General features: G+C 46.2%; 1 protein-coding gene across 1 annotated transcript in view; it reads right to left on the reverse strand.

Annotated features, from left to right (window-relative positions):
• The window catches only part of LOC126543552 (uncharacterized), a 49,034-nt gene extending 31,719 nt beyond the window's left edge, over positions 1-17,315 (reverse strand). The window contains exons 1-3 of the mRNA XM_072286839.1: positions 14,197-17,315; positions 2,531-2,593; positions 1,643-1,831 (exon numbers count right to left, since the gene is read on the reverse strand). Of these exons, the coding sequence (XP_072142940.1) occupies positions 1,643-1,831; positions 2,531-2,593; positions 14,197-14,536 (592 nt within the window). The 5' untranslated portion in view covers positions 14,537-17,315. The remainder of the gene's footprint in view (positions 1-1,642; positions 1,832-2,530; positions 2,594-14,196) is intronic.
• Positions 17,316-17,859: the final 544 nt, after the last annotated feature.

Consider the following 17,859-nt stretch of genomic DNA (forward strand, 5'->3'; position numbering starts at 1 on the left):
GGGAAAATATACGTATTAGCTGGAAGCATAGAGCTAAGATGTCATTAGTGAAATCACATTTAGTTATGTATTCCAGTCTTATCAAAATCCTGAACTACTTAACCAAATGGAAAGTGGGTGATGGAAGTGTCCGTGCTTTACAGTGTGTACTAAAGTAAGTCTGTGAACACTCTCTTCTACGAGCTCGAATGAATATTGAGTTATGCAAATGGCTGCATTTTTCGCGTGACATCTACGAATCAGCAGCTGTCAGGCTATGTGCGTTCAACGTTCTTTTCCTTTTTTTTTTTTTTCAAGCCCCTCATTAATACTGAACCGGTACTTTTGTACACAATGTCGTTCTTCCGCTCCATCTTCGTTTGTAAAGCTGTCTTCTCCTTTCATGTTATGTTAGTGTGACAAAGCCGCCCTGCAGAGTAATCTTCGGTGCGCGCAGTGATTACGTGTTCTTGAAATATAAAGAGGAATATAAAAATACGCCAAAGAAAAAAAATAAATGATTAACCAATGTTGTGCCCGGTCGGGTACTCTACATTTCGGCTATGATAATGGTAAAAATATCGGGGGAAAAAGGCAGAAAGATAAACGAAACATAAATACAGTTTGCTCGGCTCGGTAGCATAGTAGACACTGAAATATAAACTTTATAAGACAGCTAGAAATTGTAGCATAATAAAAACTCGCGCCTACATTGGTGAGGATAATGTTGTTCTTTTATGCTGTTTTAATGACCTGTGCCATTAACCATGTTTAAGTGCTTTGTATTGCGGAGCTGCTGCAGTTTATATTCAGCAACTACTCCGAGTTTCACTGTTTACAATGCTCACTTTCTTGCCTAGATAAAATCGCAACAATTCAGAAGAGGCCCAGAAAAAAAGCTCTTTTTGTAACGCCACATAATACTGTTCTGCAAGAGGATCTTATATATATATATATATATATATATATATATATATGTATATATATATATATATATATATATAATATATATATATATATATATAGAGAGAGAGAGAGAGAGAGAGAGAGAGAGAAGTGATGAGTGATAAGGGAAAGGCAGGGTGGATAACCAGGCTGAGCCCGTTTGTCTACCCTGCACTGGGGAAGGGAGAAACGGAACTGCGAGATGAGAAAAGAAAAGAGTAGTTCAGATTATGCACGGACACACGAGCAATGAATTGTTCTTCGTTCAGTTCAGCGTTCAGGGCTTCATCTGGCTCCAGAGACTGCGGCATGGGTTCGAGTCCCGCTGATAAGCGAAGTTTTGCTTTGTGGATGGACGTCGGACACCAGGCAGAGAGAGAGATAAAGGGAAGGCAGGTATGGTAACCAGTTAAGAGTCCGGTTGGCTAAACTGCGCTGGGGGAAGGGATAAGGTGAATATAAAGAAGGACCCGAGAGAGAGGGGGTCGTGGGTAGAGAGTCGCGCACGGACAACACTACAGAGTCAAAGGCGCTCGCACAAGCCAGACGTTCTCAGAAAGCACAACACTGCCTTCACTGCCTTCTGAGCCGATGATCGATGGGGATGGTGTTCTAGTATTGAAAACGGAAGACAAATATACAGGTGGGAAAGAAGAGCGCAAGGAGGGCTTCGATTGTTAACAACGGCAACAATGGAGAGAGACTAGACTAGACTCACTGCAGTTGTATCTTGTGGGGCAGCAGCTCGGCCTGGAGAACACGGGGGAGCAGCCGTCCACGTGCAGCTCGCAGTCCTGCAGGACGCACGCGCTGCTGTTGCGGATGCAGTAGCAGACCTCGCACGGCTTCTTCGGGTCCCGGGGCATTCGCGCGCCCTCGGAGTAGTGCTTGCCATCGATGTAGCATCCTGCAAGCGCGGATGCCAGGCGCACTTCGTGTCAGAAACTAATAGCGTGCAACGACGCGTACACCCTGACACTGGCAAAGCACTCTGCGCTCCACGACACGTAACACTAAGGCCACGTTAGGAGGTATGCGGATTTGCACGGAACTGCGGCATTCCTGTTTGAGCGCAGAAATGATAACCAAAATAAATATAACGTCGATAAGGCCAAACAGTATCATTTCAGCACTGTGAGCGTGCGACTATAAGCTGGGCTAAAATATCTTTATCGATTTTGTAGAGTAACTGATGCCGTTAGAGTCATCGTTCGGACTTGTAATGACGTTTTATTTGTTCTTTAAACAACTGCGCGCAACCACAATGATGACTGCTGTTTTACTGATCTTTCTCTTCGAGCTGCCAAAGCTGCATGCATTTTGTAGAGAAAATGTTGTTCGCGTATAAGTTAATTTGGCAGATCATGTGAAATAAAAATATAATGGTTAGCAGTTTTATAGCGACTAGCAGTCAACAATTCCTGAGGTTAATCAAGATATGTGCTTCGATTCTTTGCCTGCAGTGCATGCATGAAATACCGAATTTAATTTTTCAAGCGTAGCTTTCAAGTTTGTTATCAATTTATCACCGATATAAAATTGTTGGCAAAAGCCTCCCGAGGTGCTACTGTTTTGAAGCGAAGACATGCAAAGGAAATGCACCTACCCGCTCCTTCCTCGGCGAACGGAGCTTCCGTTTCTGGCTCGTAGAGGGCGGTAGGTACCGGCACTGAAACGAAATGCAGCAGGGAAACTCCCGGTTGCAGACGCTTGCCTTTGCCTTGCCCTCGCTTGTCCGAGAACTGCAGGCTCAAACCTTAGCGCCGTCTAGAGTTCTGAACCACTCCAAGCAACGACGCTCTTGTAGCTTACAAACACAGCAACAACTTGAAACACATGTCCTAGTGCCATTCAACTTATCGCGCTAGCGCGGCTTCCATTATTGATTGATTGATTGATTGATTGATTGATTGATTGATTGATTGATTGATTGATTGATTGATTGATTGATTGATTGATTGATTGATTGATTGATTGATATGCAGCCGCCATTTCCGACACTCGCATTTACGACTTCCGTCTCAGAAGTAGAACGCCATGCGCACTGAACCATTGCTGCTGGTTCCCCCTTCCTTTCTTTCAGTGGTTCCGCCGTTATGAAAATTTTATTTATTAAGTCTCGTTGTCTAGCGAAAATCATTTATTGATCGGTTTTTAAGGAATAAATAATTAATAATGCACAGCGCTAGTTTACGAGCTTGGTCGTCTTGACCTTTTGCGCAACTATTTTTTCTGAACATATGTCAACTCAAGAGACGATTTGCAAACGAACAGCCTCTAGATGGTTTGTTTAAAGAGAAATCTTAAAGGAAATCGTAAGTTACAGACACGGAAAGTGTCAATCTGGGACGTCCTCACACATGGGATGGGCTCCTCTGAGAACACATGAGTGTGCGTCGCACGTTGAATCGCATTTCACATGTTGTAAAACTTCATGTGCACCAGCGCTGTTTAAACGAAACCTGCACGCCCCATTGACCTACGTATCTGCAATAATACCATGATTAAACTGCATTTCTCGATATTAGATATAATGACGCACATCTTCTTTGTTTTCACTTTATTAGTGTGGCAACAATCGCGGAACAGCGTTGAACATGTAATAACGACACTTCGTAGTTTTAAAGCGAAAGACAATTATTACACAGCAAAGGTAAACGAAACGCCTTCACAAGCGTATCGAAACAAAAGTCTTACATCCCTGTTGACGATGCTGGTGCCGCTGCTGCTGCGGGCAAATCTACCCTCACCATTGCGAGGCATGAAATGAAAGCTCTTTGACCATGAGGGGCAAGTTCTGACCCCTCACATATGCCTTTTATATACGCTAAACATATTCTGCACTTTCAAATGACGTTAAAATCCATAACGTTTCTTTAATCTTCGCCACTGTTTGCCAAGAGTATTCACTTATTCAGAGTTAACCGTGCCAGTGCCGTGTATAACGGAAAGAGCATTCGTTTAAACGAAAGTGAAAGGCAGCCTTTCGCTGTCTGCACTGGTTAGTATGTCAAGGACAGCACCACGCCTGACACCTCGTTGCTGCCTGGAATATTCCGTCGGAATTCGCCAAAGAGAAGAAAAAAAAAACGAGGATATAACATAACTGGCGAGTACAGCGGAGGAAATAAAGAAAAGAATTCGAGAAATGGGGAGGGAGGTGGTGGCTCGCGTGATCCTCGTGAATTAGAAATCGCACGCCGTCGCCGCTGCTGCGGTCTCGCCCTTTTCATATACGAACGTATGGGCGTCTCCCCCGGGAAAAAAAATACCGTTGACAAGGTCGATAGGTCACGACTTCGGACCGACTCTCGCTCGAGCAGGTTTGAAAAAAAATAAAAATAAACGAGCTTTCGGACACTTTCGATGAACTGTATCCAGAGGACTACACGTGAACGTTTCGGGGAGATGTACACACCAGAATGGTCGAAGGAACGAGGAAGACGGGATTCGAGCAAAGATAGCGCGACGGTGCCAATCTCCGCAAATTATACACGGGAGCACCTGTTAGATGCCAGCAGCCTTGAAAAGACGTCGCCTTTATCTCACCGCGGCGGCGGCGCGGCCTGCGTGCGAAACAAGGCCCATAGCGGGAAACGAACGCGCCCATCGGCTTCACAGCGCTTGCCTGCCTGCGCGCGTGTTCTGTCGACTTATGATCTTCGTGGCTCGGCTTCCCCAGGAGGTGGGCATATGACGCGCACTGGAGCGGCAGTACGCGTTCCTGTGTGTATCTACTTTGTATCGTCTAACAGTGCAGTCTTGTAGGAGCTGGTTGGCAATACATGACCGGTGCCGTTGGAAGAGACACGGACGCTACTGAAGAAGGGCACGGAACTGCAGAGATGCGAGAACTTGCAGCTTCTGATTGCTACTGACCGCTGACATTTGTATACTCCTAGAGCAGAAAAGAAAGTAATAGAAATAGAAATCAAGGTCTATCATCCAGCGCGCACGCCTTTCGTTAGCTCGTTCTGTAGTTAAAGTTGGGTCTTCGGAAATGCGATGTCATTCTTTAATAATTGCGATAGGGGATTATTCCCGTTGTTCTCTCGACAAACAGAACACAAGCCGTCGTACCTTGTAAAGCGGTTGCCTGTTCCGGCTCTCGGTCCTTTTCTTTTTTTTTTCCTTACTGGTGTTTTGGGCACTCAATGTGCTCTTGGGTATGAGTGCCGCTAGCGAATGTCTTTACAACGCCTGCGAGACACTTGCAGAGTTCAGAAAACAAGACTGTTAACTATAGAATGACGAGAACTATAGAATGGTTATCACGCTCGTGCCTTTATCGCTGAGCGAATATAACTCGATGTTCCCCGAGGAAGCAGTCGCAACTAACAGAGAACGCCATATTGTAGGGACTCGTTACTTGATACTGATTCTGCAGAAGGGCTTTGTACCTTCGTAAGTAGCCTAGATTGTATTTATCACGGTGAGCTCACTTGGAAACGCACAGCAAACTCGTCGATCCTCCCATTTGTTTCCTCCGTGTCTCGTTATTTCTTGTTTCCTTGGGTGATATTCGAGGCTTTCATTGCATGAAGTCACGTGTTGGTGCAATAAACTGCTCTAAATAACCGTGCTGTTGATTCCTTTCTCCACTGCATGTTAGCTCACCTGCAAGAGCGGCGAGTCGAGCTTATAGCTATGTAAACCGCGCGGGATTCGTGCATTTTGTTTTTAATGTAGCAAATCTAGCCCACTACATCTATTACATTCGAGTGCAGTATCTTTTTTTTTTCTCTCTGCACGGAATCTGAATTCGCTAGCAGCAAATGATAGCGCTGCTCACTTAGTTCACAATGTTTCTACGACCACCAGGAAAGCCAGCGTGCCTTCGAAACAAACCTCATCCATTGGAGCAATCAATGGTGCGTAAGATCAGTCTTCCTCTTTCCTCCTTTGCTTCTTTCCTTGGTTCTTTTTCTTTCTTTCGTCCCACTCCAATTACTCTTGCTTGGTGTATTGGCATCACTGTAGGCAATAATCTTCTTGTTCCTACGACTCAGATTGGTCCTTGTTCTCTCATAGCAGCAAGAAGCTTAAAGTGCTGCGCCCGACAAATTACGCCTCACACCAATCGTACATAACTCGCAGGCGTTTTACCGAACTTCACTCGCTTCATTAACTCGTATTTAAGACATCTCCGCTAACTACACCAAGCTACAGGGCGCGCACGCAACGCTGACGGACTCGACGCCTCCGTGAAAGGAAGGGCTCGAAATTGTTGCTTGCGCTTCACGTCCACTCCGTGCGGCACATATTCCCGTTTAGCAGCCGGGTTTGTTTCTTTGTTTTCCCGCGGAGGTTGCTCCGGCGCAGCGCTTGGCGGCGCCCAGCGTGTCCCCGGACGGCGTGAAAGCACGAAGCGCGGGATCTCTCGGCGTCTTCAGGCGTGCCTGTTTGATTTCCCATTCGTCACGTTTAACTTCACCTCCGCATGCCGACGTATACCCTCCTCCCGCTGTCTTCCTGTTGCGCTCCCTTCCCTTCAACACGTTCTATCTCTCGCCAACGCATTTTCTCAGATTTTGTAATCATATATAACTTTAGGAACTGCTTCTTTTTGTTCTTGCTTCTTATTTTCTTTGTTTTCCTGGGCCGTCTCACAGCACTGGGGCGCAGTGTTCCGTGCAGCTCATTGCAGAAAAGGCCACTGCGCGCCACCGAATTCGCTCACCCGCGAATGACAGTTACTTCATGGACCGTCTTGTTCGGTTGAATTTGTCATCCGGGAAATGTAAAAGATTTCGCGCGGCAAGTAACAGTGCACCATTAACATGACGAAGTGACTCAATTAGTGGACGATTCAGCAGCACGACCAAAGGAATAACTGATAATATATATATATATATATATATATATATATAGCGAAGTGAAATGATGGGAATATATATCGTACGGCAACGCTCTATAGTCACGTACTAACTTTCTTTTTGGATGGACCGAGGAACTTCAGACCACTCGAAGGAATGGATCAGAACAAATGCGTCTGTGCAACAAACACTCCATTTATCTCCCCCCTTCTGTGTGCTCCAAACTCAACCAAACTTCGAAACCCTCCCTTGTCTGATTTGTTCTCACGACGGATTATATTGTTTCTCGTATTAAGTAGAAAAGAGTCCAAATACATGCGAGGGCTTTTCCAGAATCACCCCAGGCTACTGATAGTCCAACCGTGTCAACGAAACGCTTTTACTGCGGCTGCAGCAGCCCGCAGGGCTGTGTTGTTTGCTACCGAGTGAGGTTCCAAAGCAACAAAAGCACGCCATTAGTACGCGGTGCGTACTCTATACCTCAGTCAGCAAAATGCAAATATATCTACAAAGCTCTTGCGCGGAGGGCGGCGCCGCAGAGATGATTCACTTCCGAAGTTATACTCTTCTTTGCAATATTCTGACACGCTAGAGGAGGAGCTATAGCTGGTGTAAAGCAAACTAAAGCACCACGTTGCAAATGCACTGTCCATACGCCATGCCAGCATGCCTGTCAGTAATGACAGGCAATGACAGCAATGATATGATCAGCCCCATTGAAACTGGGCGGCAGCCCATGCAAGCAAAGTCGCTCTGAGCTCTTAGCTCTTAGCTCTTAGCAACTGCTCAGAGCTCACTCTCAAGCAAGGTTCGCACATGGTCTCGATTGTCAGAGCACGCCTCGCATTCAATCCACTTCAGTGCCTGATTTTTGTAAAATCGATCATGCACACTTGTCAAGCTCACACAGCCTCCGCACACCTCTCGCATTCGCTTTCAGTAATCGGTTCTCCCTTTCAGCTTCCGCCCAGCCTTCTCTCTTTCAATACCGCTGGCGGGACAGTGGTTTGTGGAACACCACAGGATGCTGTACACGAAAAGGTGCAGCATCTTCCTCGGTTGCGCCCTGATGTGCAGCCGTCGTACGAGGCCTAAACTCGGCACTCTCTCTCTCTCTCTCTCTCTCTCTCTATCGACTGTGCTTCCAACGCTGCCGAGATGCTTATCTAAGGGCACGGCAGCGTTTCCTTTTGGATACCTTCTCGTGCGCGCACTGGCGCGCCGCTCGACCGAACGCAGGGCGTTCGAAAGTTTGGCGTGGCGTGTCCGGTACGAATTTATGGCCCCCCTCTTACTCGCTCCTTTTCTTTCTTCGATCCCTTCCTTCTTTCTTCTCCTCGCTCACCTCGCCCTGGGGCCTATCCTGGCGGCGGCGAGGGTTAAAAGAAAAGAGCGTTGACCTTCAAAGTCCACGTCCCTCCATTACGCACAACCGGAGAAAAAGGGGGTGGGGGGGGGGGGGGAGGAGCCTGACTTGAGGGGCAACAGGGCGAAGAAACTGTTGCCAGTTCGCCAGGCTCCGGTTAAGCGTGTTGACCGGCGGCACGGTTCGGGTCAGTGCAACAGACTCTATTGAGTGGAGACTGCAATTAACGAGGCGCGCGCATATTCCTAAACACGCTGGCTTACTCGCGCCGCACCAGTGCCTGGGCGTCGCGTTTTATTGCCCCAGAGAAAGGAGCCTGCTTCCAAGCTAACCCCCTGCCTCCCCCCCGCCCCCTCTACGCCTCCCGCCTCTTCGTACGATCCTAACACTCCGTGCTCTCCGCCTCTTCCTATATGCTGCTGTTGCTCCCTCTGGGGCGCCATGTTATTGGGTAGCGGATGCGCATTTAAGCTGTAGACGCGTCTTTTCTTTCCATAGTCCTGCATCTCACGCGCCACTGGCCTCGCTTCATAGGATCGGTCGTTCACTGGTGAACTGGGTGCGAACCGCAGGCGTTGGTGCGACGTTTTACTGCTTACAATTGTGGAGGCTGCTTTCTTGCGATACTGAAAAACAAGACTCTTGATTGTCGGGCCGGTTCATTCTTGTTCATATAGTGACGAAAAAAATACTCGTGCCCTAGAGCAGGGACTGTGCACGTTAAGCGTTGCGCTGGCAACGTGCAACAAAATGCGCGACGAGTCAAGTAGTTGCCTAGCGTTGTCCTCGTTTAGTGTGCGCATTTCTTAACTTGTATTTTGTCGTAGACTTTCGCATGCATAGAGAAAAAACAAATAAGAAGAAACAGACAGACAGACAAGAAATTTTAATTGGACCTAAGGGACTACGATAAGAAGAAAGAAAAGGAAATAGGATCTGGCACCACAAGAACGTGCGCAAAGACATAATTACCTTCAGATAAAATTCCTTTTTTTTTTATTCGTGTGTAACACTGGCTTGATGATTGTATTTCTCCCCCTTTTTCGCTAACAATAAATATTTCGCTACGATTCTTGCAGCAGGCCTCTGCACACAAGAGGCCGAACACTTCGCGAAACATTATGTTACTGGTATCTCAGGCGCTTCTCATGCGTCGGGCTAAGGTGCGTCAATATTTTAAGCGTTCATTTTGTATTGCTCTTCTGGCGAAATAACGTCTACGTCTTGCTCAGTGAAACAATGTGTTATTAATTAATAATAAAAGAAGCAGCAGCGGCATCAACACTGTCTCCAGCACTTTCACACAGCAACAGTGCGTTGCGTGATCACTTTTTCGTAAATGACACTACGCTGTGAGGACGTTTTCGAGATACTAAGCAAAAAGCAGGCAGTCTCGTGATATAAATTTCAATCACTGGTCATAATGACATTCTCAGAGATTCCGAGAATCATACATTTTGGCTGAGGAAATTCTGGAATATTTTTTAACACACATGCTCAATAATAAAATACGTTTTGAGCACTTTCATTTCTCAGAAATATAAATCATTCATAGACGCTTCATTCATGAGCACTTCAACACTAGTGTACTATAACACTGCAGCAGTCACAGTGTAACAACTAGATGCAACAGAAAAGTTGCAGATGCGGAAATGCAGTATCGCTGTAGCAGTTGTTTTGCTGAAGCCAACACGTTAGCTCACACAGGTTCTCATCTTATCAAACATATACTGTTTTCTGTTTCGTTAACATATGCGTTAAGGTACGAGATGGTTCGAGAACTCTGCGCGGCAGCTCTATTCCCCGTACGGATTCTTTTCCACAACCTTTCTTTTTTTTTCTCAGCTGTGTTGTTCATCAAGTTACGGTTACACTCACCAACCTCTTATTATGGCCTGGGTCGTAAGATGCGAAATTCAGGCCGGGGCGCTGTCTCTCAAAAGTGTTGCAGCGTCGATTTTGTGAAAACACCAGTATGAAAAGACTACGTATTAAATATCAAATTCGAGCATCAAATGATGCGTGAAACTTTCCGCTAATTGGATTGGAAAAACTTTAATTTTCCGCTAATATAGACAATTATTTGTAGAGAAGTCATACAACGTTGAGTTAATACAGCTTCTACAAAACTTTTGCGCTGTCGTGCAGTCTCCAAGCCGTCTACAAATCGCTGAAAGTTGCTAGCAAATCTAACCGAAATGGGAAGAAGTCCTGTTATCAAAGTGCGCACGTAAGTAGTCAGATTTGGTTTTCTTAACAGTTCTTCCCAATTATGGCGATGAGAAGACACTGCAAATAAATGAATGCAACAATTATAGAGACGGCATCGTAATTATCGATTAATCTATTTAGCTTTATTTAGGCTCTCTTTCGTTACACTCGTTTCATCGCACTGTTCTGCCACTATGAATGCATAACGAATACTCAAACTTTATTAACTTCTTCACACAGGGTCCGTCGCTTCTGCACTGCTGGTTCAGCAAAACAACTGTCCACGACACGACTTGCATAGCAGGGTCGCTCTTAAACGTTCAGTACGATTTTGCAACCACACATCGTATCTTCCGACTAGTCCTAGGGTGGCAGTGCAGTGTTCATGCAGAGCGGGGAAACTGATTCTCTTCGTAGTGCCTATAGGGTTAACACATGTGCGGGGAACCGTAAGCTCAGGGAAGTGACCTGTCTCGTGCAAAACTATCGAACTCGGCTGAAAAAACAAAAACATGCCATGTTAACCCTGGACACATGCACATGCGTGACTAGCATGAAACATTCTTTTTGCCTGTTAACCAGGTCAAATGGTTAGCTGAACTGCAAGTACGTCATGGTCGTTGACTCTCCGTCGTGCAGAATGCCATTGGACATACGCAAAAAAAAAAAGTGTCACGTTCACTTAATTGTCCATCAGAGTATCTTATCTTTCACTCCTTGGTGTCACCAATCCGGACATATCGCAGAGCACTTAGTATTACCATTGCGCAGTTCTTTCCAAGCGCATATGCGCCGCTTATATACGAAATGATTTGAACTGAACTTTCGGTACTTAGACTTTTCGTACACCTTGATGGAGTACGTCGCTTTGATGGAGTTACCTCTGACCGACCACAAGCTAGTTTGCTCGTGGCTAAAAAGAAAAGTGCAAACTATCTCAAGCGTATTAAATGTGGGAATCACGAGAGATCACTGGGTATCCCGAGAGATGTAGAAAATGGGGTTGTATACGGAAGAAACTCTCATCATCATCAGCCTGATTACGCCCACTGCAGGGCAAAGGCCTCTCCCACACTTCTCCAACTACCCCGGTCATGTACTAATTGTGGCCATGTTGACCCTCCAAACTTCCTAATCTCATCTGCCCACCTAACTTTCTGTCGCCCTCTGCTACGCTTCGCTTCCCTCGGAATCCAGTCCGTAACCCTTAATGACCATCGGTTATCTTCCCTCCTCATTACATGTCCTGCCCATGCCCGGAACACAACAATAAGAAACTCTCACTGCCGCAAAAATGAGGTTTAAGCACTTCCTTTGCCCGCATACTGTCAATATCTCATTGACTCACAAAGTGAACTGTGACGGAAAAGGCAAATATTGAGCTTGTCCGATGCTTGTTTTATTGTGTGTAAAGAAACTTCGGTGGCGCAGACGCGTCTTCCTTGGTTGTTATTAGAAAGCTGCTAAATTTTGCACGTTTTCTGCAGTTTGTTGCTCTCTCTCTCTCTCTCTCTCTCTCTCTCTCTGCATGCATAGTTATTGCTCAATTCATGCATGACGTCCGTTTTTTCACTTGCTTAACTTGTTCCACATGAGGGTAAACATTGTGGCTTAGTTTCAACTCGTTACATGGAGGGTGGTGTTTGTTACAACACTGCACGAATGCACGTTCGAGTGTTTCAGTCAGCGCAACGCAGTCCCGCAGGTCTGTATGATTGTTGTTTCTTCAGCCGAGTGATATTTAATTATGCAGGCAATGACAGGTCTCACACGTGCAAACCAGTGGCGCATCGAACCTATACGTGCCGTGCCAGGGAGGTGAACAGTGCACATACACCAGCTTGTGCCAAAGGAAAAAAAAATATGCAACGAAAACAATAAAATGCATGCGGTTAGTAACGGGTGCACCACAGAAGACAAAGCATGGGGTGCACACTGCTTCGGGGACCACAACACTTTGCAGTAGCACACCCTTACATCTGGTGCTCTCTATGTGTCAAGTGTCCGGAGGCCTCTAGCACTACAGTGTTTTCGAATTAAACAGTAACTTGTCACTAGTTTCCGAATCTCCGACGGTGTTTCTCAATTACAACTACCATTATTATTCGTGTATATTTTCATTACCAGTTATTATGCCTAATCCATAGGTGCAGCTCAGTTTCCATAGACCATAACGATGGAAAACTAGAAAACAATTCCCATCTGTGCAAAATGGCTTCATCTGCGTGTTATTATATTCTCGTGAACTTTTTTCTACTGGAAGTAAACAAATTGCATCAATATTTAATGACATGCATTATTGAACTGAGTAAGGCCAGCAAACGAAGTCAACGTCTTACTTTTGCTACGGTGGTAGTTTCATCTAAAATTCCGCGTGATGTCTTCTCAAATACTTGACAGCGTAGTTCAACCTGTATCGGCTATCCTAGGCTTATACATCAACGCGTCGAAAGGCCACATCACTCCGGCTTTGACCAGTAGAACTGTAGTGTGTCGAGGTCATTCGGTGACCCAAGCTGAACGACAAGATAAGAAGGTCAAGGGCGTCAAAGCGTTGTGTTCCCGCGAAGCCATCCATTCACGCAAGACACCGCCCAGGACAGGGGAAGGACACCCAAAATGCCGGGGGAGCAATCGGGGGCCGGGATTGGTCCACACATTGACACCAAGGGAAAGGGTTGTGCTCGGGATGAGGGATTTGCCAGGCTGCCACAGCGAATCGCATTACGCTCCTGAGCAGTTTGATCGCTTTTGAGTATTGGCTTGCCGTTTTCACAAGAAAGCGCGATCCACATTCTTTTAAAGAATACATTTTGTGGTTGTTGCGCTTCACTCCGATGTAGACGGGATGTAAGCAAATGCTAGCAGTTCCGGCTTGAAGAAGCACATTTTTGTGTCTCCTGGAATTAGGTATGTAAATGCATCCACTTATCTGGAAATGAATAGCTGAAGTCTTTGTTCATTGGATTGAGACAGGTTTACTGACCATTGTCAAAAAAAAAATGGCCTTTTTCGATCCATACACTGTTCTTTCCTGCTTTTTTCTGCTGGTTCAGCCTCTTTCACTGCTGTGATCACGCGGTGCTGCTTAAAGAAGCATTCTGTTTGGTCGGCCCTTCAATTGTGAACAAAAGATACACAAGAAGCTTGAAACGTCACTCCTTCTCTCTCTCCCTCTCTCTTTCTCCCTATCTCTTTGTCTGTCTCTCTCTGTCTCTCTCTCTTCTTTTGAAAAGTACGCGTTGTAAATTTAAGATTGTATTTATTTCACCAGGCGATGTTTCGTTCAACGCTTCACTGCGCAGCACTTGTGTTATGTTTCGCTTGTTTATTCCCGCTTTAAACATAAAGCTGGCGATATCGTTGCACTGTTACACATTAGGTACTACGTCTTGGTTGGTTTTATTATTATTTTTTTCTAACTTGTCAGTCAGCTAAATGCAAAATTCACAACTGACACTCTCAACGCATGTCACGCATGTCCATAAATTTCTGACGGGCCCGCAACTACATCAAGAATTAAGCTAAATCCCAACCCTCGTGCAGACAGTGCGGTTTCGTGATCAATCGCGACGTACCAGTCAACATTAAACAAGTGCTACGAGCGATTTCAAGTTAAAAACCCTTTTCACACCACAGCCGTGCGTATCTGCGAAGATTCTCTAAGCGTTCTTGCGCAAGTTCACTTTGTATTTCGTGTGACGGTTGCAGAATAAATCCAGAACTAGTCATCTCAGAAGGAATGGACAGAGAACGGGATCTGCTCAGGACGCGAAGCGTCGCGTTTGCTTTCCGCTACTCCCCCAGGTGCAAGAAGGTGCTGGGTGCCGAGGGGGAGAAAGTGGGGAAAATGGGTAATTTGGAGGGGGGGGGAGGGACGGCTCTCCGCCTTTTTGCCACCGCTCTCAGGGGTTTCGTGCGTGCAAGGGAAGAGGTCGGGGGTGGGTGGGGATCCACCTAGGTTAGTCGAAGAAGATACGTGCTCGTGGTCCGTACCATGCGCCCCCAAAGTGTCTGGCCGCTCGGCGGACGTACCGGCCGGGCAGGCGATGTCCGGGCAGCACTCGCCGGGCCGCTTGGTCACCGTGCAGTCGTCGCCCAGCTGCTTGACGTAGGGACAGACGCGCAGGTAGCACATGAGCATGCTGCTCACGCACGTGCAGTTCAGGCACGCCTCGTTCGTCTCGATCTGCTCGCCGTTCTCGTAGTGCTTCAGCATGAAGTAGCAACCTGCGCACCATCATCGTTGCGGGACAGCAAAGGAGTAAGGACCTGAGGGTTAACGCACTTTGTAAACTGTTAATTAACACGTTTGCTTCGAATCGAGCATGCGATGCCGCTAAGTTCTAGCTCCAATTATTAAAACGAGTCACGTGACTTCCTACTTGTCTCAACCGCTACTTGAATGTTTGTGCCACAGTTGGCTTTGCCTGCACAAGCAAGGCACAAGAGGAAAAGCACAACTGCTGCTTCTACCGCCGTTGCTGTATATCTGAGTGAGTCCAAGGGCACACTGCAATAGCGCTACCCTGGTACTTGGTTTCTCACTCAGAAATGCTGAGCTCAGCACCTTTCCATTGTTACATTGATTCTCAAGCTGTAATAGTTTATAAAATGTTTGCACGGATGTCATGTTATGGAAAGTAATATGGCTCAGTTTGGCGTTCATCATTCATTACCGTGATTCATTTTCTTGTTTTCCTTGTGTTTTTTTATTTTTCAGGTTCAATTTTTTTAAAATGTACTAACATCAATGTATTTAGGCAACGTACCGAAATAAACAGCAGTGAGCGATCATAATGTAAAAGTATGAAATCGCATCTCCTCGTACTTCGACTACACAGTAACTCTCTCTTTGCGACTGGCTAGTGTTTACGTGTTATCGTTGAGCTAATTGTAAGCAGTATTTGATAGGTCAGTAGCCCACTACGACACCCAAGGGTATGGGTCTGTCCCCTTATTTTCGCTCCCTAGTGTAGATGGTAGATGGCCCCTGAAATAATTTCAAGGAATATTTGTAGTGTAGGCTGAGAATAACAGCCGAGAGTGCGCAGCGCATACAATCATGCATTTTTGCTGTTACACAATGGAATTTTGTCTTTAGGAACACCTAAATATCTTTAACTATTTTGTCGTGTCACCGTGCAAAAACCATTGCACTAGGGCTATACCGGCACTGATGGCGAATGACAGACACAGCCTGGGACGCGTGTTATGACTGCACGCAAGTCATTGATGTGGGCATCCATTCATTCGTCGAAGCGGGAGAAAAAATAAGGGATTATGGTTGCCTCCCTCCTGTCCTTGACTTCTCGCCTTTTCTGACAGATCCTCTGTTTTTTGACGTCATCTATTTTTTACTTTCACTCATCCTTCGTTTCCTTGGTTTCCCTTTCCTTTCCACCATGTCCTTGTCCTCTGACTTTTCGCGTTCTGCGACTTTGTCCTACAGCTTTCAAGACTGTCCGGTTCGTTTCCCGCAGTCCGTATGGATGCTTCCTTTTATGGCTGCATCTTGTCTAACGGGTCTCGAGACTTTCTCAATGCCCTTTCTTACCTAACAAGTTTATTCGCGTCAAGCTTCGTCGGCCTGTACCCTTCTGTTTGTCTTCGAATTTTTCTAGGCCAATACCGGGCTGGGCGCTGGGGCCATCTCTGACGCTTATCCCTCGCAATTTACGGAGCCGGCCACTCAATGCGCAGCTTAACGTCAAACAGGTGAAGTGTTCGTCCTTCGGCTTTGCGGCTGCCGTAAATGAACGATCGCGCTGTATGTTTCTTATTTTTTTTCTCTCTCTCTCTCTCCGTTTTGTCGCTTTTGAAACTTGCCACCAACGGAGGGGTCTTGTGAGTCTTCAAAGACCTGTCGAGCCTCGAACAATGACCAGCAAAATTAATTAGACAGGCGGGCCGCCGGCCTCCCGAGACTAGTGACTGATAGCGCCGCATGGCGGCGTCCTCTGTCGATGCAGACGACGCTCTCTCCAGGGTATTGTTTGGAAAGCCGCGCACCTGTCGTCGCTGGCTTGGCGAGAGGCGCAGCTGCACCTATAACGAGTGTTACGTTGTTCGGTTGCTTAAATCTGTAATTCGCTGGCGACCGGTAGCGGGTTTGGCTTGAGCTGGGCCAGCCAAATCGGGACTGCAGAATGTATACGGCCTCTGTCGAGGAAGTGAATAATGAGCGCTACTTTGTGTTTGGCGTTTTGCTTAATTACCGGCATCCTCGTGATGCGTTTATTTTTGGGCTTCGTCTTTGTTGCCATTGTTTGCTTGGTATTGTCATAATCGTCATCGTCTTCGCTGTTGTTGTTGTTGTTGTTGCTGTTGTTGTTTATCAAATGTGTGTGTAAAGATATGCTGATACCTCTTACAAGCGCCGGCTATTCCACTGCTCCGCGCTGTAGAGCCATCGTAAGGCGCCTGCAACCTTCCTTTATTTCACTTCTTTTAGTTTTCAGCTCTTCTTTTATCTGGTCCACATGAAACCATGCTCCCCGATTTTTTTTGTTGTAATATCGCTACCCTCATCGCACTTCTTTTTGTTTGTTGTTACAAAAGAACACGAAGGCCAGTGACTGTCGTTGAAGACTAAGCTTACGTGACCTCTGCCGTTTTCGTTGAAGCGGCAACGTTGCGACCCTATATCGGTGAGAAATAATGTCCCTTTTTTGAAAATAAGATGAGCTGGTGACGACCAATGTGAAGTACGTAATTTGTGAAATGTTGCTAAATACGGGATTCTTCTAGTTATGTCTTTCTATTACACCTCTCGGGGGAAACAAAAACTTTGCCGAATTCTTTCGGCGCAGCAGGTATGACGTATGGCAGTGGTCGTGCCTTGGCATTTCCAGTGGTTAGTCGCCAAGTTACTTCAATTTCTGTACAAGGTGAACGTTTCTTTCTTTGTTTTACAGATTGCGGTTTAAAGAGAGGGCATTCCTGTGCTCACGACGGTATGCGCCACAATTTTATCCTGGATATAATTTTATCACGTCTGTTCTTAATCTTATCTTCATGATCTTGTTTAAAGCTGTTAACGAGGCTTGTTCCTATCAGAAAGGCTCGCTAGCTGGGAACCAAGGGTTCATTGTGTTCGTATCATAACCGTCGTATCGTTCTTAAAATGTCTTCGAACGTTGGTAGCTTGGGTCCTTGCTCACTTTAGCATGCACTGTAATCCTTCAAAATAGGGAAAATTGACCAAAAATTAGGTATTCTTGAGTGGATTATGGTCAAAATCCATGACATCACAGTGAGCTAGTGTGAGAATGTCTCGACGGTGGCGCTCCTCATCTTCAGTTATGTTGCTGTTTATGGCATACCAAGCTTCCGCGCATGGTGAGACTAACCTGCTTGTTACTCCAGGACAGTGCGACTTACTTCAACAGATCTGCTCCTCGGCAGGTATGGTTACCTGTTAAGAGGTCTTTCGAGAGAGAGGCGGCAGACTGCCACCGTTAACCGAGCTTGACTACAAGTACATCAAAGCAATATCCAGAGCTACCGAAGGCGAACGAAAACCACTAAGCACGAAGGCAA

The sequence above is a fragment of the Dermacentor andersoni genome, chromosome 3, assembly GCF_023375885.2.
Source record: "Dermacentor andersoni chromosome 3, qqDerAnde1_hic_scaffold, whole genome shotgun sequence".
NCBI classification, from domain to species: Eukaryota; Metazoa; Arthropoda; class Arachnida; order Ixodida; family Ixodidae; genus Dermacentor; species Dermacentor andersoni.